This window comes from Oratosquilla oratoria, chromosome 43, assembly GCF_046742065.1.
Source record: "Oratosquilla oratoria isolate Oo_2021 chromosome 43, ASM4674206v1, whole genome shotgun sequence".
Lineage (NCBI taxonomy): Eukaryota > Metazoa > Arthropoda > Malacostraca > Stomatopoda > Squillidae > Oratosquilla > Oratosquilla oratoria.
Window position 1 is genome coordinate 9,625,827 of NC_134819.1, and position 23,491 is coordinate 9,649,317.

Genomic DNA, 23,491 nt, shown 5'->3' on the forward strand with positions numbered 1-23,491 from the left:
ATCCTAAATGGGACAAAACTAAAGAGGACAAATTTCCGGGTTGACAAAGTCTCAAACTCACCTCCGAGGTCCTGCATGTGTAAATAGTCGTTTCTGGAATTTCCCGACTCTGCAGAGACTTTTCTTTTATTGTTTGAGGCATCGGCCAACTGCAGTATCTTCTTCAATGTATTTTCTTCTCTCTTGATGTATGGTGTGGCCCTATAAATATACATGATCATGGCGGCTGCTCTGACTGTAAATTCTGTAAGGCTTGGCTAGTCTGGATCTCAATTCTTTCTAATCAGGATGCAGCTGCTGCCTGCTTAGATTATAATAATTCCAAAGGAAATTAATCTTTGGCCCAACTTGTTGCTAGAGCGCCACCTAACCTGGATATCTTTTATCCAGAAAACTCGGTAGAGGATAGGGAGGAAAGGGTGCAGAGGCCTCCCAATCCACTTTTGCAAAGGAACGGGCTAACTTATTCGAGTTTAGAAGATTCTTGAAGAGTCACCTTGGCTCTGGTAATTTGACTAACTCAAAGGTATCACGATTTGGAAGAAATTCATTCTTAATTCATGTAAAGTCTTATGAGCAAGCTGCCATGGTGCTTAACTTGAGTCAGAAATCGGACATTAAGGAAGTTAAACCCCACTATACCTTTAGTTATGCCAAAGGGGTAATTTTCAATAGAAATCTCTATGACTTTGAGGAGGATGAAATTTTAGAAATGTGCCCAACTAATGTTAGGAAGGCTTTAAAATCCTTCGTTCTTCTATGATTATCCTAACTTTTTCTGGTGAAGATCTGCTTCATTATGTAGAGATAGAAAAAGAGATTGTTCATGTTAAGAAGTTTAAGCCCGGTCCCCTTCAGTGCTTTAAATGCTATCTGTTTTGGCCATCCTTCCCGCCGATGTGCAAGAGACAAACTGTGTTTGATATGTGCTCAGCCTGAGCATGGGGGTTGTTCCCGCCCAAACGTTTGTATAAATTGTAAAGGAGAGCATAATGTCGAGGATAAGAACTGAATAATTTATAAGAAGGAACAGGATGCACTACTAAAAGCCCATGCAGAACATATTAGTGTTGGTCATGCTAAAAGACCACTTAATAATTCCAAAAGATACAGTGATGTTGTTAAAACAAATAGTAAAGTGGATCAGCCAACTGTAGAACCCAATAGAAATGAAAATGCCAATATGAATTTCTTCTGTTAACACTGGACCCAAGCCTCAGTGTAAAAGTGTTACTATTCAATCTAATCGTCTTTCTTCTTCTCAACTTAGAACTTCTTGTACTTCTCAATCCTCCTCTGCGAAGGTTTCCTCACCCCCTGTTGAGGGGGTGTCTCCTGCCCCATCTGGAGGGGCACCTAAGGCTTCTATTGCTGAAACCTCACAGGCTTCTTCCAATGTAGCCTCCTCCCAGGCAATCTCTCTTCCAGACGTGGGGGACTCCCCAGTAGAGGCATACCCAAATGCTAATACGAATTCTTCTGTTAATGCTGAACCCAAGCCTCAGCGTGAAAGAGTCACTGTTAGACCTAATCGTTCTCCTCCACAACTTGGAAATTCTAGTACTCCTCAATCCTCCTCTGCGGAGGTTCTTTCATCCCCTGTTGAGGGAATGTCTCCTGCCCCATCTGGAGGGGCACCTTAGGTCTCCATTGCTGAAACCTCGCAGGGTTTCTTCAATAAAGCCTCTTCAAAGACAATCTCTCTCCCAAACTTGGGGGGCTCCCCAGTAAAGGGATCGCTGACTGGTGTGCCTCACTCTTAAATCACACAGAATGGCGTCCTTATCTCCGAGCGAGTCAAGGACCATCCTACCCACGTACATGGACGCTCTAACATGAGCATAAGTGGGTGTGACCCTATGGGGAGAGAATTCCAGCTTCTCCAGCCTAATGACAGTCTTCTTCTCGAAGCAGGCGTCGAGACTTTCCTGATCCATCAAGTGGAAGAGGACATTTGCCCCTTCCGTCTGGGCGAAGCGCACAGGAGCACTGCCTATCACACCGCTCAATCGGTTGGCATCGTCAACAAGTGAGATGCCATCCGGGCGTGAGTTACCTCTCACGAAAACCACTTGGAAATTAGTTCTCATGATGAGGGCGCTTGACGGTAACCCGTATACGAGAATCAGACACGTCAGAGAAGGAAAAAAAGAGAAAGAGCAGAAGCACCTTAGGAGAAGACGGTCTAGTCACGAATTTTCGTTAGGCGCTAAGAGAAGAGGATACAGAAGGCGGGCAGTGTAGTTGTGTATTGACTTAATCAAGTCAGAATCTTGTTGCTAGTGTCTTTTGTGTTAACTGTGACCTCGATGCAGACACAGCTAAATGTTTTGTGTTCTTTCTCTTTTCTACGAAAGCACGACTCTGAAAACGAGAGCGATTACGTGATTTCGGAAGTCTTTGTGTAAGTAAAGTACACCACTGAGTACCAATGGATATTAAGCACTTTTGTGTCTGTGTTTACCCTGAGACATTTCTTTACATACGGAGAATAGGCGTTGCTATTGAGTTAGTTGGTTGAGTTAAGCGCGAGCAAGAGTGTGGTGATACAAGGGGCTAGGGGTGAGCTGGAGCGGAGACGTCCGACTTCTGCGAGAGCTGAGTTGATTCTGTCCAGTACTGTGCTGTTCTGAATTCTGAATTCTTAATTCCTAGGAAATACCACCCGCTTGCGCGGGATCGGTTTTTGTGGGAGGGGAAGAATGTCTGTAAAAAGATGAAAAGATAGTAGCGTATAAAAGAGGGCTACTGCCACCGGGCGAATTAGCGAGCGATTTGGGGCAGTTGGTGCCCATCTCGGCGAAACACCGACCTTTTAAAGGAGGCTGGCGGGAACGTGGGGAGCTTTCCAAGTTCCTGATTGGCTGACCGCTGGCTGGCCGGGACGTCCTTGCGAACTACGCTTGCCAACTACGGGAACTTGGAAAGGCTGGCTCCGAAGATTTCTTTGATCAGTGTGTGACGGGTCGTAGGATGCGTCACGTCACTACAGTATAAAAAAGAAAAATAGAATTACAATTCGATATGTTTTGTTATTGTATTCCCTACGTTAAAATAGGTTTAATCACCTACGGATATTCTATGAATCGTGATACGAGGTGATAACCTGCACTGGACTACGGAAATGGCTGAGTTTAGCACCACCCTCTCTCTGAACAACAACCAGTATCGGCAGCAAAAGTCATTTCTCAGGGCTCCGCATAAGGATACTGATTAAGATCAAAGTAAGACAGGCCTGAGCCAATGTCTATATATACCAGGTCTAACCACTTCCGACCGAATTTCGAGGGTGTTGGCGCAGCGGGCCCGTGACGTCACCTGGCTGCTCAAAGTGGGGTTCGCGCGTCCCATCACTGTTAGTTGTAGCTGGTTCGTTGCATGAGAATGTAGCTGCCTCCGCTCGCACCACTCCACGTAATTAGTTATATTCTGACAATGAAGATCTATATATACCGGTATATATAGATCTTGACAATATAGCTTATTGTGCCATTCAGGGTTGTGGCTCAAACCAAAGAGGAAGTAAGCCAAATGTTAATTTTCATCGTTTCCCTGCAAATACACACACACATGTGAACGTGTACACATATAAGCACACACGACGATATCTCCCCTTCCCGTAAAATACAAGTATATAAACACACACACACATACACATGTACACATGTGAACGTGTACACATATAAGCACACACGACGATATATCCCCTTCCCGTAAAATACAAGTATATAAATACACACACACCAAATTATGTACACTGACTCAGTGGCGCGGTTGGTAGAGACTCAAACTATAAATACGAAGACATCGGCGGTTTTTGGTTCGAGTCCTGCCCTGGATTGAATTTTTTTCAGTATCGCTGTGCTTTGAGTCGTTACTCCAACCCTCGTGGGCGGGGAGTTGGAGATGTGTGTGCGTGTAAGTTCATAGATCGGACATACAAGCTCTGAGCTCTCTTCCGGGAGGGAAATAGCTGTCGATCACAAGTCCAACACGTGATCCAAAAGACCAAGGTGAATCACACACACACACATGTGAACGTGTACACATATAAGCACACACGACGATATCTCCTCTTCCCGTAAAATACAAGTATATAAACACACACACACACACACATACACACATATGTGAACGTGTACACATATAAGCACACACGATGATATCTCCCCTTCCCGTAAAATACAAGTATATAAATACACACATACACAAACGCACACACACATGTACACACATACATGTGAACATGTACACATATAAGCACACACGACGATATCTCCCCTTCCCGTAAAATACATATAAATACACACACACACACACACACACACACACACACACGCGCGCGCGCGCACACACACACACACACACACACACACATCCTACATCCTATCATACGATGAGAGATTGGCTAAACTGGAGTTACCGACACTGGAGCAAAGAAGAGAGGTGACCTATTGACCATCTACAGAATCATGAAAGGCACAGAGATACTTGATAGAGGAGACTTACTTAACTGGGACAAGAGAAACACAAGAGGACATGGAAAGAAAATAAAAAAACATAGCTATAGAAGAGAACTGAAGAAAAAGTTTTCCACAGAGTTTTGGACACTTAGAACAAACTGGATAATGAAATAGTATGCGCAAAAACCATTCATGAGTTTACAAGCAAACTAGACACTGCGAGATACAATGGCGGGACACCACGAGCATAGCTCCCCTTCCCGCAAAATACAACTAAGTAAATACAACTAGGTAAATACACTGATAATAGCAATGAGCTAGAGAGAGAGAGATAACGGGGGGAAAGTATAATAATTCCAGTCTTCCTTAGCGTTTCACAGTTTTCTTCAGTGTTTCACAAAGAGAAAACGGAAGCAGCCAGATGACGTCAGAAGCTGCGCAGAACGGCTCAAACGGTTAGACCTGGTGTATATAGACCTTGAGTAGGACCAACGTACAGAACGAATTACGAAATTTGAATTGAGTGCGCAGTAAGACTCGGACGTACCAAACGTAGACCTTAAGTGACGACATAGTTTACATAAAGTAGGTGGACAGGAACAATTAATTGTCAGGACAGTCATCCTACAGTCCACAGGATTGGTTTTCGTCAACATCCTGGACTCGGAGTTTTTTTTTTTTTTTTTTTTTTTTTTTTTTTTAGTTAGTTAGAGAGACACACACATGGTTCTCTAATAGTCCAAATAGGATCAACACATATACAGAGTTGTATAAAGTTCTTGAGGATCGTGTACCCAAGAAAGTGCCTGGGTTAGCTAGCACACATTGATTGTCCCGTTTGGAGGCAATCGGTGTTATCCTTGATCATTGGGACTCCCTAAAACTGCATTTTGAAATGTGCGAAACAAGTGAGCGTTGCTACACAGCAAAACAACTAATCCAAGCATACAATGATCCTCATAATAAGTTGTACCATTTATATGTTCGGAAAGTACTAAGGAGGTGGTGAGAGTCAACACACTTTTCCAAGGGCAAAATGTTGAGGTAGCTAAACTTACTGAAGACCTGATCGATATGTATCCTAATATTATGCATATGGTGGTAGAATCAGGTCACTTATCAAAATGTGCCAAGGAAGATCTCCCTTCTTTAAAATTTCAGAATTATATTTTGCCTTTGAATGCTATCAATTTTGGTTATGAATTCAACACATTTGCAGACTCTTTGTACCTTAACCAATAAACAGTTAATTAACGTCAAAGAGAAATGTGAAGAGTTTGTACTTGAATTGATTAATCAAGTGCAGCTGCGCCTGCCAGATAATGTTGACACCCTACTTTTACATAAATTGCATCCTTGTGTAGCCACTTCTCAAATCAAGGGTTCTATTGCAACTATTGCTTCCAGGTAAAGATTTATAGTCATAGATATAGATGGACTAGAAAATGAATGGGGTGTACTTAACCTTGAGCAATGGCCAAAATCATGTTTGGAAAGCAGTGTTGCATTTTGGGCAGAGGTATGTGATAAACTAGATTCTGCAGGTAACCGGAAGTTCCCTAATATTTCTGCCTTCGCCGTGGCATTATTGTCTTTGCCTTTCTCAAATGCAAATGTGGAAAGGGTATTTTCGGTTATGAACATCTTGCACTCAAAAGTAAGGAACGAATTTAGGGTACGATCTGTTGAGGCTATCTTGTAAATTAGTATGGCATGTCTCTTCAGGGTTCATCTTGTGTTGACTTATTCCTACTGAAGACATGTTGAACTTGTTTGCTAAGGCTGAAGAAAAACACGAGAAAATCAAGACATTGTTTATTTGGAAGTAGACATAGAATGAAATTGTATTTTGAAAACCATTTTTTTAATAGTTTCAATGCAGTTTTAGAAGAAATAATTAAAACATAATTTCAATGTATAAGACAATACCTGTACTTTGTTTTCATTCTGAATTTTATCTTTCACATAGAAGTAAACTTTAAGTTGCTGTAACTTCCAACCTATCATGTTTAAACTGTTTATCATTATTTTAGTGTAGAATATGATTAAATATATGTTGCAATGAACTTATTTGTGTTTATAATAATTCCTTCTTTTTGTGGGAAAAAATGTGGGAATTCAGATCTCCTCGTGGGAATTTTGTGGGAAAAAACTCACTCATTTGTGGAAACTGGCATAGATCACAGTGGCAACACGGCAGTGAATATGAAAGAAGCGGGAAGATGGGTTGCATCATACACAGGTGTTGTTGGTGGACGTGAGGGGAAATATAACGGTGCAATGTAGCTACGAGTGAAATTATGAATCCAAGCAAGTTAAAGGTAGCAGAACTGAGAGCAGAGCTACAAGCTAGAAATTTAGACAATAAAGGAAACAAGCAGGTGCTTGTTGAAAGATTGCGCGAGGCACTGGAAGATGAAGCAGCTGAAGGTATGGGTTTGTGTACCACTATTTTCCAGAAGATATTGCATTGCATTGCTAAAATTAGCTTTGAACAACTCCTGGTGGTAATTGAGTTTTGAGGGAACTATGGTTTCAGATTGTATGAGCCACAAAAAGGAATGGCCACCTGCCGCTGAAGAAGGCGGAATAAGATAGTTACATACATGATACTTGTAAACTGAATTGTTGATTATTTTTTTAAGTTTAGGAATGAGTATGTTTTCACAATTGTGTGTGAAACATAATGGTAATTATTTCAAACGTAGCCATCCTGGAAACTTTGGGGACCTAAACATTGGTATGGATGTCGGAAATCTGTAGTAATAAGTAGTTGCAGACAAGGGACAAGTATGTTTAGTAGATGTGTTGCTATGCCAGAAAATCTAGCTTTAGAATTAAAAGAAGACTACTAAGCATTGTGAATATAAACAAACTAAGACTGCAAGCCAAGGCGAGTTAAGGTTGAGTACTTAAAAATGCTATTTTGGAGTAGAGCTCTAAATCTGTTTACACATTTGATTTTGATGAAGTTTTAGTTTAGACATGATGTTCTGTTAATTTTTGGGGGCATAACCGAGGGAATACTAGAAGGGACCTACAAAACACGAGATTAGTTGGTATTGGTCACAATAATGTAGTGGTTAATCCTAAATGTGGTGTATTAATTTACATCGAAGAGGGTCTGTGCAGCTAAAGTGATGTCCTTAAGTTGTTAGTATATAGGTACGCACGGAAACAAACACGGTGCTATGATCGCTCTGGTACTGTTTACGCCATATTTTGCGACCCGTTGGATTTTGTTTGGCTAAGTTTGAATGCTTTGAGCGTTCAGCATGTGCGCAGGTTATTCAAATTATCCTGTTGTTGTGCAAATGTATGCCCGATTCTTCAAAAGCAAATAAATATTCACTGATTCAAACGCAAATTTGGTTATCAACCTCGGCAAATTAGTTTCCTGAGTGAAAATATTAAGGTAAGACATCAATAATATATTTTAATGTAATAACATTGTTTTTTAACCTATTTTCTACCATATATCAGCAGCTCAAGATCGTTGGGTAATATACACTTGGTGATTTGTTGACCCAAAAATCTTCACCTGCCAAGTTGCATGTGCGCTGAATGGCCTGCTGGCTCCGCCGTTTGGCCTTCAAGCCAAAAATTCCATAAATCAATCAATCAACCAAGTTGCATGTCAACTGGGCCAGTGGTTTGGATTTTATTGATTATTTCTAAATTGACAACAGTTGCCATGACAATATGATAGGTGTTAGTAAGAATGGTATAAGAAGAAGGTCCTGCAGTGATAATGCTCAGGTGATTTATTGACCCATAAATTTTATGGGTAAATAAATCACCTGAGCATGTCATTAACATTGCAGGACCTTCTTATACCATTCTTACTAACACTTATCATGTTGCCATGGCAACTGTTGTCAATTTAGAAATAATCAATAAAATCCAAACCGCTGGCTCAATTGACATGCAACTAGGCATGTGAAGGTTTTTGGGTCAACAAATCACCAAGTGTATAATACCCAACAATCTTGAGCTGCTCATAACCAGGAGAAAATAGGTTAAAAAACAATTTTCTTAAATTAAAATAATATTTTATTGATGCCTTACCTTGATATTTTTACTCGGAAAACTAATTTGCTGAGGTTGATAACCAAATTTATGTTTGAATCGGTGAATATTTGTTTGCTTTTGAAGAATCGGGCTTTATGATAAAACCCTCACATGCCAAGTTGCATGTCAATTGGGCAAGTGGTTTGGATTTTATTGATTATTTCTAAATTGACAACAGTTGCCATGGCAAGATGATAGGTGTTAGTAAGAATCGTATAAGAAGAAGGTCCTGCAATGTTATTGACATGCTCAGGTGATTTATTGACCCATAAAACCTACACATGCCAAGTTGTATGTCAATTGGGCAAGCGGTTTGGATTTTATTGATTATTTCTAAATTGACAACAGTTGCCATGGTATCATGATAGGTGTTAGTAAGAATGGTATAAGAAGAAGGTCCTGCAATGTTAATGACATGCTCAGGTGATTTGTTGACCCATTAAATCTTCACATGCCAAGTTGCATGTCAATTGGACCAGCGGTTTGGATTTTATTGATTATTTCTAAATTGACAACAGTTGCCATGCCAACATGATAGGTGTTAGTAAGAATGGTATAAGAAGAAGGTCCTGCAATGCTAATGACATGCTCAGGTTATTTGTTGACCTATAAAACCTTCACATGCCAAGTTGCATGTCAATTGGGCCAGCGGTTTGGATTTTATTATTTCTAAATTGACAACAGTTGCCATGGCAACATGATAGGTGTTAATAAGAATGGTATAAGAAGAAGGTCCTGCAATGGTAAGGACATGCTCAGATGATTTGTTAACCCATAAAACCTTCACATGCCAAGTTGCATGTCAATTGGGCCAGCAGTTTGGATTTTATAGATTATTTCTAGATTGACAACAGTTGCCATGGCAACATGATAGGTGTTAGTAAGAATGGTATGAGAAGAAGGCCCTGCAAGGGGATTTGTGGACCCATAAAACCTTCACATGCCAAGTTGCATGTCAATTGGGCCAGCGGTTTGGATTTTATTGATTATTTCTTAATTGACAACAGTTGCCATGCCAACATGATAGGTGTTAGTAAGAATGGTGTAAGAAGAAGGTCCTACAATGTTGTTGACATGCTCAGGTGATTTATTGGCCCATAAAACCTTTACATTCCAAGTTGCATGTCAATTGGGCCAGTGGTTTGGATTTTATTGATAATAATCTGAAAATTGACAACTTCGTGGTTGCCATGAAAAGGCAAATATGGTATGATGGAGATGTCTCACATTGTTTTTGACATGCTCATGTGATTTGTTGATCCTTAAAACCCAAGTTTTTTAAATTTTTAATAAAATTGGACCAGTGGTTTAGAGTTAATGTATACTTCTTTACCGAAATCTTTACAAATTACCACCCTTAATTCTAACATTTTATGGTAAAGTCTTGCCAAAAATGCGTGCTAAAAAACTAATTTGAAAAATTGTATCTCCCTTATTTTTCAAGCTATTTAAAAAATTTAAAAAGCATTTTGTTTCTAATAAAGTTGTCTTTCATATGCAATCATAATTTAAGGGTTAATTTTTTTCCATATGATCACCTACGTAGGCGTCATGAGGCATGAGTGTACAAGGATGGCCATGTTGGTGTTTTGATTATATTTTGTAGATTTAGTTGGGTGACCCCCATATTCTGTGAACTGGCTTGTGTTTTCTGTGTTTATTATGAATCACTTGAAGAATTGTCACCCCAAACTTCAGCTGGGTAATAATTCTTCAGGTGGGCTATCCTGCGGTGACTATTCCTTTTATGGATCTGGAAGAGGCTTATGATAGGGTAGACAGAAAGGCACTGTGGGAGGTTATGCAGATATATGGGATAGGAGGAAAGCTTCTAGGAGCTGTCAAGAGTTTTTATGAGAATAGTAGAGCTTGTGTCAGGATTAGAAATGGAGAGAGTAAGTGCTTTGAGGTAAAAGTGGGACTTCGTCAAGGATGCGTTATGTCGCCCTGGCTGTTCAACTTATACATGGATGGGGTAGTGCGAGAGGTAAATGCAAGGGTAGTGGATCAGGGATTGGAGATGGTTAAAGAAAATGGAGAAAAGTGGGAGGTGAGCCAGCTGTTGTTTGCGGACGACACTGCGCTTGTGGCAGGATCGGAGGAGGGATTGAGGAAGTTGGTGACAGAGTTTGGGAGAGTATGTGATAGAAGAAAGCTAAAGATAAATGTGGGTAAAAGTAAGGTGATGAGATGTACAAGGGGTGAAAGTGGCAGTAGTCTGGAAGTGAGCATTAAGGGTGAAAGACTGGAGGAAGTGGATACTTTTAGATACTTGGGTGCAAATGTGGCAAGAAAAGGTGGAGGTAGAATGTAGATTGAAAGAAGCAAGTAAATGCCTTGGTGGATTAAAGAGTGTAATGAGGAATAAACATTTGAGAATGGATGCTAAGAGGAGACTGTATGAAGGAGTGATTGTGCCAACAGCACTGTATGGGGCAGAAACATGGAACATAAGATAGGAAGAGAGGAGTTTGATTGTGTTTGAGATGAGGTGTCTGAGAAGTATGATGGGGGTTACTAGGCTAGATAGAGTGAGAAATGAGGAGGTGAGGAGGAGAACAGGGGTGGAAAGGGAGTTGGGAGATAGGGTTGATAAAAGAGTATTAGGATGGTTTGGACACATGGAAAGAATGAGTGAAGAAAGACTAGTAAAAGAGGTATGGAAGGCAGATGTGGAGGGAGTGAACATGAACGGACGTCCTAGGATGAGGTGGATGGATGGGGTGAAGGGGGCTTTGGGGAAGAGGAAAATGTCTGTTGAGGAAGGACGGGAGAGGACAGAAGACGGGTGAATGGAGAATGGTTGTATATGGAGGATGTTGTGATGCATGAGGTGGAGGGGTGAGGTAGTATGTGTGAGCAAAATTTGACGCAGCCCAAAGGGATTTCTCCCCGTATTCTCCTTTTATGCATGGGGGGACGGAGAGGTGGGGGCTGCCGATTTAATGAAGCGGCCTTGCTGTGTCTTGTGACACTGCTTCTAACCCAGGGCAGTGGACAAGGTGCAGGGATGATCCGTCATCCAGGAGGTGCTAAGATAGAGGGAGGGTGGAGGGGTGTGGAGTGTTTTCAGGGATGGAATGGGTGTGAATGATTTTATGCCTTTTCCTTTTTGGCTACCTCCTTGTAAGGGGGGAAAAGCCTTGGTATATGTATGTATTAATTTGCAGGAAGTATTTTATTGCTGCCACAAAAGTAGCAGAGCTTTGAGCTGGATGTACAGGCCAGATAAATGCCTCATCCAGGATATCTACTGTGAGTCAAAAGTTGTTGTAATTGTAAAATCCTAAAAAAAAAATGTACAAATTGCTGAGAAAGGAAATTTCACAAATACCCCAATACCTTGTATAACCTGACCTAACCTAACCGTTCCATACATAGTAATTACCTTTAGTTACCTTTAGTAATTAGTTTTATTATTGGCCATTAGGTAACCCAAAGGGTAATAAGACCACATACCAAGGTTGGACGCTGTAGTGGTGTTACTGTGCAGGTTGCAGCCCCTAAGCACAAAGAAGTCAGCAGGAAATGTTGTACTTGTAGAGGTCTTCTCCAGTTGACAATTCTTTCGCGATTTTACTTTTAAAAGATTCTACAGTTTTTACACTAATGGTTTCTTGGCTCAGCTTATTCCATGGTTCTGGAATTCTTGCAGGTGGGAAGGTTTTTCTGTTGCTAGTTTGGTGTTGTAATTGTAGCTTTAAGTTGTGACCTCTGGTTGCTGTAGTAAGTGTTGGCTTGAACATCGCTCTTCCACGGCTGTTGCATTCCCTCCTGTAGTCTACCTGATCAATGTTCTTCATAATCTTGAAAGCTTGTATAAGGTCCGCCCCATGCCTTCTAAACTGGAGTGTTGGGAGTTGAAGACTAGCAAGTCGCTCTGAGTAGGATAAGTGAGACAATCCTGTAACCAATCTTGTTGCCTGTCTCTGTACTCTTTCAAGTGCATCCTTGTCTCTTTTCAGCTTTGGGGACTGAATTACCAAGGCATACTCCAAGTGAGGGCGAACTAGGCTTTTGTACAGGTGGAGGGGGGCAGTTTTGTCCATGGCTGTAAAAGTGTGTTTGATTGCTCCAAGTACTCTTTTGGCCTTGCTGACCTGTGCTTGAATATGGCTTGAGAATTGCAGCCACTGATCCACCATGACCCCCAGATCTCTTTCTTCCTCCCTTGCAAGGGAGGTAGCCAAAAACAAAGGCATAACAACTCCCACCCATTCCATCCCCACATACTCCACACCTATCCACCCCTTTCCCTCCCTCTTTTCTTGGCTCTGGATGATGGGACATCCCTGCATCTTGCCCACTGCCCTGGGTCAGAAGCAGTGTTGCAAGACAGCACATTCACAGCAAGGTCGCTTCATTAAATTGGTGACCCCCTCATGCAGAATGGAGAAGACAGGGAGAAATCCCTTCAGGCTATGCCAATTTATTTTTCACTACTCCCTCACCCTCCATCCTCCACCCACTCCCCTGCATGGACCACAGCATCATCCATACACAACCATTCTCAGTTCACCCCTATCTTCTGTCCTCTCCTGTCCTTCCTCAACAGACATTCCCCTCTCTCAGTGCCCCTTTTACCCCATCCATTCATCTCATCTTCAGTTGCCCCCTTGTGTTCACTCATTCCTTCCATGTGTCCAAACCATCCCAATACAGCATCCTTGTGTACTCACTCGTGCTTCATGATGCTTATATAGGCATCATCGTACTGAAGTGGTTAATGGGGTTACAGGGTGTTTGGCCAGTTCTATACCAACCATTTTGCAGCATTGTTTGGTCATTTTGATATATTGTTTTGGTCGTTTTGATACACTTTCTCCATGTTTGTGATCTGAAATGAAAAAATATATGATGTATGCAGGTTTATAAAGTAACTAGACAATAGAAGAATTTGCCTAATGATGCAATTTGGTGATGGATAAAATTGTTTTTATTGTGCCTTGTTTTATGCAATTGGTCATTTCTCTACAATTTTTTTTCTTCTTCTTCTTCTTCTTCTTCTTCTTCTTCTTCTTCTTCCATTTGAGATCCAAATATCATAAAAAATATGATGTGTGCAGGTGACAAAAAAAAATGTGCCTAATGAGGCAATTTGGCGGTAGATAAAATGGTTTTTATTGTGCCTTGTTTTATGCAATTGTCAGGCACATTATCTGGCAGATGATTATAAGTGACTTATGCACATGACATTCTACTTTATATGTCATGTGCGTGAAATGAACGGACATTCAAAAAATGAAATTTTTCTAATCTTTAATTCAGTTGGAATTTGGGGGACCTAAAGTAATTTAAAACTGGGATGGATAATTCTTAATTTTTGATTCATTTTTCTTTTATTCGAATTGAACATATTGTTATAGTAAAGTACGAGATCCAGTACCAACACGGCCAGGAAATGATCATAGAATGCTCAGAATGCCAACAGCGTCTAGCTCGTATTCGCCCAGTCTAGGGTCAGGTTTTACTGGTGGGTACAAATTAACTTTTTATTGCAAAGAAAAGACATATGCTCTGGTTCGGATGGACATACCATGTACCAAGTTAATGCATATTCAATGGTTCATACCGAAATAGAAGTCCGGTTAGCCACATACAATACCAAAGAAAAATTTCGTAGGCCACATACTACACCGGCAGAATGTACCAAGTAATGCACCCAGCTCTGATAATGTGCATAAGTCACTGTTTTATAATTATCTACCTGACAATTGCATAAAACAAGGCCCGATAAAAACAATTTCATCTCACCAAATCACCTCATTAGGCAAATTCTTCTTGTCACCTACAAAGTTACTTTAAAAACCTGCGCGCTTCATATTTTTATATCATATTCGGATTTCAATTGCTAAAAAAATCAATGTAGTGAAATGACTGATTGCATAAAACAAGGCCTGATAAAAACAATTTTATCTATTACTAAATTGCCTCATTAGGCATATTTTTCTTCTGTTGTCTACATAGTTTCTTTATAAACCTGCATACATTGTATTTTTTATCACATTCAGATCACAAATGCTAAAAAAAAGTGTAGCAAAACGGTCTGAACATTGTAGCAAAACAACTGGAACAATGTAGCGAAATGGTTGGTATAGGTATATAAATAAAGTACAGTACAGAAGTTTGGGTCCAGGGTGGAACAAATTTGTTAAGAAAAAAATGGTAATGTTGGTGTCATTAGGTTTTGCCGTAAGTCTGGGCGGGTTACATGGCTTTATGGCATTCCACTGCTTGCTATTGGCAGCTAACCATTTCTTTGTGCTTGCTTAGCTGCAGTAATAACAGGTGAATATTTGCTCCTAGCCTTGCCTTTATTTCCCCTTTTCCAATTCAGATAGTCAATATGGGGAGTGGGAATTACTTGTCAGAAATTCTTGCCCATATTATAGTTCTAAAGGAGGCAGGGAATCAAATTAGGGAAGGTGGATGGTATACACAAGATCATTATGTGTGTGTGTGAGAGTTGGTCAGTTACACCTAAATAGTGGTCCATATATCTTTACAAGTGTGATAACTATATCCCTAAAAATAAAGTTGGTGCTTTGCAATATTTGGGAAAAGAAACTTGACCCTTGATGCCATTAGATGATAAGTGACTGCATTGTTTTCAAACTTACAGGTGGTGAAACAAGTCTTGTTGAAGATGTGGAGGATAATGGGGCAGCAGGGTCAGAACCTGAACCAGAGCTCGTTGATGAACCTGGCTCTGGAGACGACTTTGAACAAGAGCCTCAAGCCGAACATGAATCAGAATTTGTTGATCAAGAAGTTGAACCAGAACAGGAAAGTGAGCCTGAGCAAGATGAAGAGGAGGAGCCAGAGGAACAAGAACAAGATGTGAAAGATGTGCCAGCAGAAATTGAGGAAGAGGAAGAAGAGGTTGCACAGCAAGTAAAAGAAGAACTACAGGATGAGGATGTGCCCATGACTGCTGTAAAAGATGAACCTTGTGAAAGGAATGACAAGGAAGGGTTTGAAGAGGCCCCAGTAGAAGGTTAGTTAATTACCGAGATACCTTTCAAGTGACAAGAAAGTTTTGACTTTGTTACCAATGTTATTCATTGTTGCTATACCAATCAGTGTTTGCATTTCCATCTTTTAACAGAAATTAAACGTGAATATGACAATGGGGAATCCATGGATGTAAAGGAGGAGCCAGTAGAAGTTAAGGTAGAATCTACTGAAGAGGGGCGTAGGGGTGAAAAACGGGCATCAGAAGGAACAAAAATGACACCTGTAGCAAAGAGATCCAGACCAGATGTTGAGTTAGTTCATGTAGAAAATGAATTCGAGTTTGACAAGAGCTTGGTAGTACTTGACTGGTGTAAGTTTTTCATGTTTTCCCGTGTTCAGTATCTGGTGGATTACATGTTGCCTATTTGGCTTGAATCGTCACATTTTAATGAGTGACATTATTGCAATTTTTAGATAATTCAGATATGAGTCTCATCATAAACAAGGAAGACAGATTGTCAGCATATCCTTTAACTGGACAAGGCTTTGGTTATGTGTGGCATGGAGTGAGAGCAACATATGGCTTCACCAAAGGAAAAGTGTTTTATGAAGTGAAAGTGATGGAGCATCTTAGTGTTCCTCATCTGGAAGCTGATGAACAACATCCTCATGTTATTCGAGCAGGCTGGTCAGTCGATGACACTGGATTAATGCTTGGAGAGGAACCACTTAGTTATGGTTATGGAGGTACTGCAAAAGCTTCAAGCAATCTCAAGTTCAAGGTTAGAGTTTGCTTGATGTCTTACTTGTATTTTAGGTTGGATATCATGCTGTGTTGTATTAATGAAAAGACGATGTTTAATTTTTCTTTCGTTTCAGGATTATGGCATCAAATTTGGAAAGGGTGATGTTGTTGGATGCTTCCTTGATATGGATGTTCAACCAGCAGTTATTTCATTCACAGTTAATGGTGAACATCAAGGCATAGCATATGAAATTCGTCATAGAGAAATTGGTGATGCTGCTCTGTTCCCACACATTGTTACCAAGAACTCTTCATTCCAGGTAGGTTTTGGGTGAAAGAAATTGGTTGTTGATAAACTTACTGTTCCAATTTGATTTTAAGAGACATTGTTGTGTTTTTGTTCTTAGGTAAATTTTGGACAAGAAGATCCATGGTTTGAACCATTAACTGGCTATATAGCAATACAAAAAGTGCCATTAGAGGAACGGGTGCTAGCAACGCAGGGACTAAAAAAGCGTGAGGATTGTGAGGTAAGATTATTCCATGGTTACTTTTAGATAATGTTTAGGTTTCTTATGTACAGGTGTTACCTGTTCTGTATTAGAATTTTTTTATATCCATAGGTGATTTAATTTTTATTTATGTTTTCCAGTTTTGTATAACAGGTCTGACACTTAGTGTTTTTTGTTTACCATATCAGTCTGCAGCAAATTCTCACATACTGTAAGTGTTGAAATGGGTATTATCCTGGAGCTGGTGAGCATGATTATAATGTTATGTCATAGAGATCATGACGTGTGTGTGTGTAAGTTTCACTGCCCAATCATCAACTAGAAATAAATGAAATTGTGAAGGTGTATGTTGCTGGTTCAAATAAAATTTACAGATCAGATTACTAATAATAGATTGGACTCTAGAAAACTTTGACACTAGATCATCCAATAATACATGAGTTCTAAAAGGCCTTTCTTTTCCATTATAAGTAGGATGTGGTTAAGTCAAAGCATACACCTAACCTAGTTAATTCCACACTAATCCAATAGCCATTCATCTCCCCACACACGCACGCACACACACACACACGTCCGTTGGATGGACGGCGAAGATTGACGTCCTGAAGAAAAAGTGAAATTCTCGTGGATCTCAACGCAAAGGAAGTACCAATTGTATTTACAGGGGGGGGGGATTGCTTATGGTGTAGTGGGAAAGTGAGGAAAAAGGAGAAGGGGAGGGATAACTGAGGGAAATGGAAGGAAATGAGGAAGGAGAGGACTTGGTCCAGGCAGGCAGACGCCATGTAAACAAAAGAGGGCCGGACCAATTTAGTGACGGCGAAAGGTCTAACAAAAATGTAAAGATTAGAAACATAGATATGAGTAGCACAATAGAAGGTGAGGATAATAATTTCCATGGATTTAATGAGGGGGGGGGGCGGATACCAACCTCCCCCGACTGGCAAGACTCGAAGAAAAACTTGAACAAATGACCGAACATTGGGAGAGTAGGTTCGGTAGAATGTCAAAAATTGCGGAAAGGGTTGAAAGATTGGAAGCACTAGAGAAGGCAAACAAAAACTTAACTAAGGAAATAGAAGAACTAAAAAGACAGTTAAAAGAAGTAAAAGAGGAGAATGAAGAATTAAAGAGGAATAATAAAGAAAACAAAGAGGCCATAGCTAAAGAAGCTAAGGGTTGGAAGACAATCCAAGAAAACAGTAAAGTTGCATTTACTGACATAATTAAACAGCAAATGAAAGAACAAACTGAAGACTCAGTTATTAAAGTGATGAGACAAAAGGAGAATATAGTAAGAGACTTAGCAGATAAAAAGAAATGTATAATTATATTAGGAATGGAAGAGAAACACAACCCAGATAGAACCACAAGAATCAATGAGGAAAATGAAAAAGTAAGCAGATTACTAGAATTAGTTCAAGAAGATGAACCTGAAATTATGAAACAAATTGAAGAGAAGTTTAGACTGAAAGTATAGTACAGATAAGACCAGACCAATTAAGATTAAATTCAGGTCTCAAACGATGGCAGAGAATATCTTATCAAAAACAGGGAAACTAGCAGAAAGTGAACAATATAAAAAGGTATGGATAAAATGGGAAATGAATAAAGAGGAAAGAGAGGAGGAAAAATGAAAAGACAACAAGCTAAGGAAAAAAACGAGAACAGAACAGAGTCAGAAAAAGAGAAATTCTATTGGAGAGTAGTGAATATGAAAGTAAGGAAATTCGAAATACTAGAGAAAAACAAAAGGGAAACAGAGAATACAATGGAAGTGACAGAAAACTAAGAGTGCCTTACACAAATATAGATGGATTAATTACAGGATTGAATGAGCTGAATGATTATCTGAAGGAAAAAGAACCGGACATAATGGGAATTGTAGAAACGAAATTAAAAGGTCCACTACCACCCAACAGTGTAGGAAATGACGCATATAATTATTGGATTAGAAACAGAGAGACAAAGCAAGGGGGTGGAGTTATGTTCCTGACTAAGAAGGATATAAACGTGAAGAGTGTCACATATGGAAAGAATACAGTAGAGATGATTATGATCGAAGTGGAAGACAGAGATAAGAAGAACAGAAAGTTTGTGATAAATTATGTGCCTCCAAAAACAGCCTCATGGGAAGAGAGTGAACATAAGAGGATGTTAGAGGACACAAAGATAACATTAAATAAGATAATGGAAGATGGAGGAAGAATAGTTATGATGGGCGACTATAATTGCAAAGAAGTCTGCTGGGAAGAGATGACAGTTAAGGGTGGAGACGGCTCATGGGGAAATGTTCTACTCGAGATGATTATTGACCATACAATGACGCAATGGATACAGGAGAACACTAGGTATAGAAATGAAGAAGAACCATCGAGACTAGACCTAATAATCACATCTGAACCTAGAATAGTGGACAAGATTGAATATAAAACACCAATAAGTAAAAGTGACCATATACTGATTGAACTGGAACTAAATGAGGAAAAATACATGAAAAGAAATTAACAATATAGAAAAGGAAGAATGATGTATGAAAAAACAAACTTTGATAAAATAAGAGAATTCTTTCAAAAAGAAAACTGGGAAGGAATATACAAAGAAGAAACAACAGTGGAAGAGAAATGGAATATTTTGACAAAATTTTATTTAAAAAAAAAAAAAAAAAAGTGGAAAAGAATGTCCCAAGACAAAAACAAGAAAAAGAATATGTAAAGTGCTGGTACAACAAAAGTTGTAGGGAGTTAAAAGACAAAAGAGACAAAGCTTGGACCAAATGGGAAAAAAGACAGAAGACCTGAAAAATGGAAAATATATACTTGTTAAAGAAATGAACATGTACAAGCGTGCAGAGAGGAAAAGAGAAAATATGAAAAAGATGTCATAGAAAAATGTAAAGATCAACCAAATCTATTTTACAGATTTGTAAACAACAAACTGAAAAACAAACAAGATTTGGAGAAATTAAGACAAGGAGTTGAATACAGAGGAAATTGAAATGGCAGAAATTATGAACAAGCATTTTAAATCAGTGTTTACAAGGGAGAACATACAACTTGAAGAGATCAAATGGGAAGAGAAAGTCCCCCCCCCCCCCATGAAAGAAATAGAAGTAACAAAGAAAGAAATATTGAAACACTTGAGTAATCTTGATGTCATAAAATCGCATGGACCAGATGAAATAGCAAACTGGATTTTGAAAGAATGCAGGAATGAACTGGCAGACAAAATACATAGCATAATAAACAGTTCCTTGAAAGAAGGAAAAGTCCCAGAAGATTGGAAAAAAAGCAAATGTAGTACCTATATATAAAGGGGGAAATAAAGAAGACCCTACCAACTACAGACCCTCTCTAACAAGTACAATAGCAAAAATATGTGAAAGAATTGTCAAAAGTAGATGGGTAAAATATTTAGAAAAAACAACGTGCTAAATCCAAGGCAATTTGGATTCAGACAAGGACGATCATGCGTCACCAATTTAATATGTTTCTATTCAAGGCTAATAGATATAATACAAGAAAGAGATGGATGGGCTGATTGTGCATTTCTAGACCTAAAAAAAGCTTTTGACAAAGTACCACATAAGAAGTTGCTTAAGAAATTAGAAACTGAAGGAGGAATATAGGGCAAACTGCTTAAATGGATGGAAGACTTTTTGCAAGAGAAAAATGAGAGTAGTGATAAGAGACAAACACTCAAAATGGGATGAAGTAATAAGCGGTGTTCCACAAGGAACAGTTCTGGCCCCAATAATGTTTGCTATATATATTAATGATATGGATGACGGAATTGAAAGTTATATGAGCTTCTTTGCAGATGATGCAAAACTGTTAAAAAAAAAGTGAACACGAAAGAAGATTGTGAGTCACTACAGAGTGATCTAAATAAAGTCTGGGAATGGAGCAGGAAGTGGGAGATGGAGTTCAACACTATAAAGTGTAGTATAATGGAATTTGGAAAAAGCAAAAACAGAATAACAGGATCATATAAATTGGGAGAAGTAGGAATAAAAAAAGTAGAAAATGAGAGGGACCTGGGAGTCATTGTTATGAACAATATGTCACCTGAGAAACATATAAATAATATTTTTGGAGAAACTTATAATTTAATAAGAACAATCAAAGTGGCATTTACATACCTGGATGAAGAAATGGTGAAGAAAATTCTAATCACCCTGATAAGACCAAGATTGGAATATGCAGCAACGATATGGTCACCAAGTACAAAAAAATGTATAAAAAAAACTTGAAAGAATACAAAGAGCAATTACAAAATTGGCACCAACACTCTCAAAACTATCATATGAAGAGAGACTAGCAAAACTTGAACTACAGACACTAGAGCAAAGAAGAGAGAGCGGAGATTTGATAGCTATTTACAGAATCATGAAAGGCATAGAAATTATTGATAGAGAGAATCTGATAAAATGGGATGATAGAAATACAAGAGGACACGGAAAGAAAATCAAGAAAGACAGCTATAGAAGAGATGTGAAAAAGAACAGCTTTCCTCACAAAGTAATAGACAGTTGGAACAAGTTAGATGAGAAAATGGTGTGTGCAAAAACAATACATGAATTTAAAAATAGTTTAGATAAAATGAGATATGAAGACGGGACACCACGAGCATAGCTCCCCTTCCCGTAAAACACAACTAGGTAAAGACACACACACACACACACACACACACACACACACTTTCGTCGGATGGACGGCGAGAATTGGAATTCCGAAGAAAAAGGAAAATCTACGCGGATCTCAACGTCAAGGAAGTACCTTATTGTATTTGTAGGGAAGGGAAAAGCTCATGGTGTAGTGGGAAAGTGATAAAAAAGGAGAAGGGGAGGGATTATTGAGGGAAATGGAAGGAAATGAGGAAGAGGGGGACATGGTGCAGGAGGCCAGGCGTCTTGTAAATAAAAGACGGACCGATGATGACGATTTCAGTGATGACGGGATCAACAAGAATGTAAAGATTAGAAATATAGATAAGAGCAGCACAGTGGAAGGTGATGATAATAGTTTCCAGGGATTTAAAGAGGGTGGGGGGGATACCAACCTCCCCTGATTAGCAAACTAGAGGAAAAACTTGACAAAATAAACGAGCATTGGGAAAATAGATTCAGTAACATAGCCAAGATTGCGCAGAGAGTTGAAAGATTGGAAGAACTAGAGAAGGTGAACAAAAACTTAACTCTAGAAATAGAAGATTTAAAAAGACAGTTAAAAGAAGTTAAAGAAGAGAATTAGGAATAATAAAGACAATAAAGCGGCCATAGCAAGGGAAGCACAGGGCTGGAAAAAAATCCAAGAAAACAGTAAAGTTACATTTACTGACATAATTAAGCAACAAATGAAAGAACAAACTGAAGACTCGGTTATTAAAGTGATGAGACAGAAGGAGAATATAGTAAGAGACTTAGCAGACAAAGAGAAATGTATAATTATATTAGGAATGGAAGAAATTTAACCAAAATAGAACCACAAGAATTAAAGAGGAAAAAGAAAAAGTAAACAGTTGACAAGAATTAGTTCAGGAAGATGAACCTGAAATCATGAAACAAATTGAAGAGATGTTTAGGAAAATATAGTACAGATAAGACCAGACCAATTAAGATTAAATTCAGGTCACAAACAACAGCAGAGAATATCTTAGCAAAAACAGGGAAACTAGCAACAAGTGAACAATATAAAAAGGTATGGATAAAAAGAGAAATGAATAAAGAGGAAAGAGAGGAAGAAAATATGAAAAGGCAAGAAGCTAAAGAAATAAATGAGAACAGAACTGAGTCAGAAAAAGAAGAATTCTATTGGAGAGTAGTGAATATGAAAGTGAGGAAATGGACCATAACAGAGAGAAACAAAAAAGAAACAGAAAATACAATGGAAATAACAGAGTTAAGAGTGTCCTACACAAATATTGATGGATTAATAACAGGACTGAATGAACTGAACAAGTATCTGAAGGAAAAAGATCCGGACATTATGGGAATTGTAGAGACAAAATTAAAAGGTCCAGTACCACCTAATAGTATAGGACACAATGCATATAATTATTGGATTAGAAACAGAGATAAAACAAGGGGGTGGAGTTATGTTCCTGATTAAGAAGGATATAAATGTGAAGAGTGTCACATATGGAAAGAATAGAGCAGGGATGATTATGATAGAAGTAGACAGAGATAAGAAGAGCAGAAATTTTGTAATAAACCACGTGCCCCCAAAAACAGCCTCCCCCCAGAGGCCCAATACTTTGATGTAGTGGGGGGGGGCTTCTGTGTAGTAAGGATGGGCTGAGCTGTGCCAGCCAGGTGCAACCATACTGGAGAGGTCAGCCCCGAGCTACCAGATGAAAACAGAGCCAAAATATTTTTTTTTTTTTTTTTTTTTTTTTTTTCGGGTAGTGAATAGATAGGGGGTCCCTCACCCTTTCCCTTTGTGAACTCCCCTATCCCTTTCCTTCATATTTGCTACCCTACTCTCCTTTTTCAGCATCTTTCTCTAATACTTGTTAAGGAAGGTTCTGGTATCTTGGTGCCTCCCAAGCTACATGTCTGAACCCAGTCAAGTGGGGATGTATACCGCTAGGTCACTACTCCCTGCGAGGGCCGAAAGCTCACCGACTAGGGAATGCATGTTTGCGAGGCAGGTACTAGGCTACCAACTTCCTTTCTTCCTATCCAGTACACATGCAGAGTGACTACGCCAGACCCATCCTAAATGGGACAAAACAAAAGAGGA

General features: G+C 39.2%; 1 protein-coding gene across 1 annotated transcript in view; it reads left to right on the forward strand.

The window, feature by feature from the left end:
• The first annotated feature begins 2,091 nt into the window (after nt 1–2,091).
• LOC143021979 (uncharacterized) overlaps nt 2,092–23,491 on the forward strand; it is a 40,723-nt gene continuing 19,323 nt past the window's right edge. The window contains exons 1-9 of the mRNA XM_076179904.1: nt 2,092–2,133; nt 5,683–5,870; nt 6,739–6,893; nt 12,500–12,559; nt 15,157–15,531; nt 15,643–15,861; nt 15,966–16,273; nt 16,371–16,556; nt 16,644–16,766. Of these exons, the coding sequence (XP_076036019.1) occupies nt 2,092–2,133; nt 5,683–5,870; nt 6,739–6,893; nt 12,500–12,559; nt 15,157–15,531; nt 15,643–15,861; nt 15,966–16,273; nt 16,371–16,556; nt 16,644–16,766 (1,656 nt within the window). The remainder of the gene's footprint in view (nt 2,134–5,682; nt 5,871–6,738; nt 6,894–12,499; nt 12,560–15,156; nt 15,532–15,642; nt 15,862–15,965; nt 16,274–16,370; nt 16,557–16,643; nt 16,767–23,491) is intronic.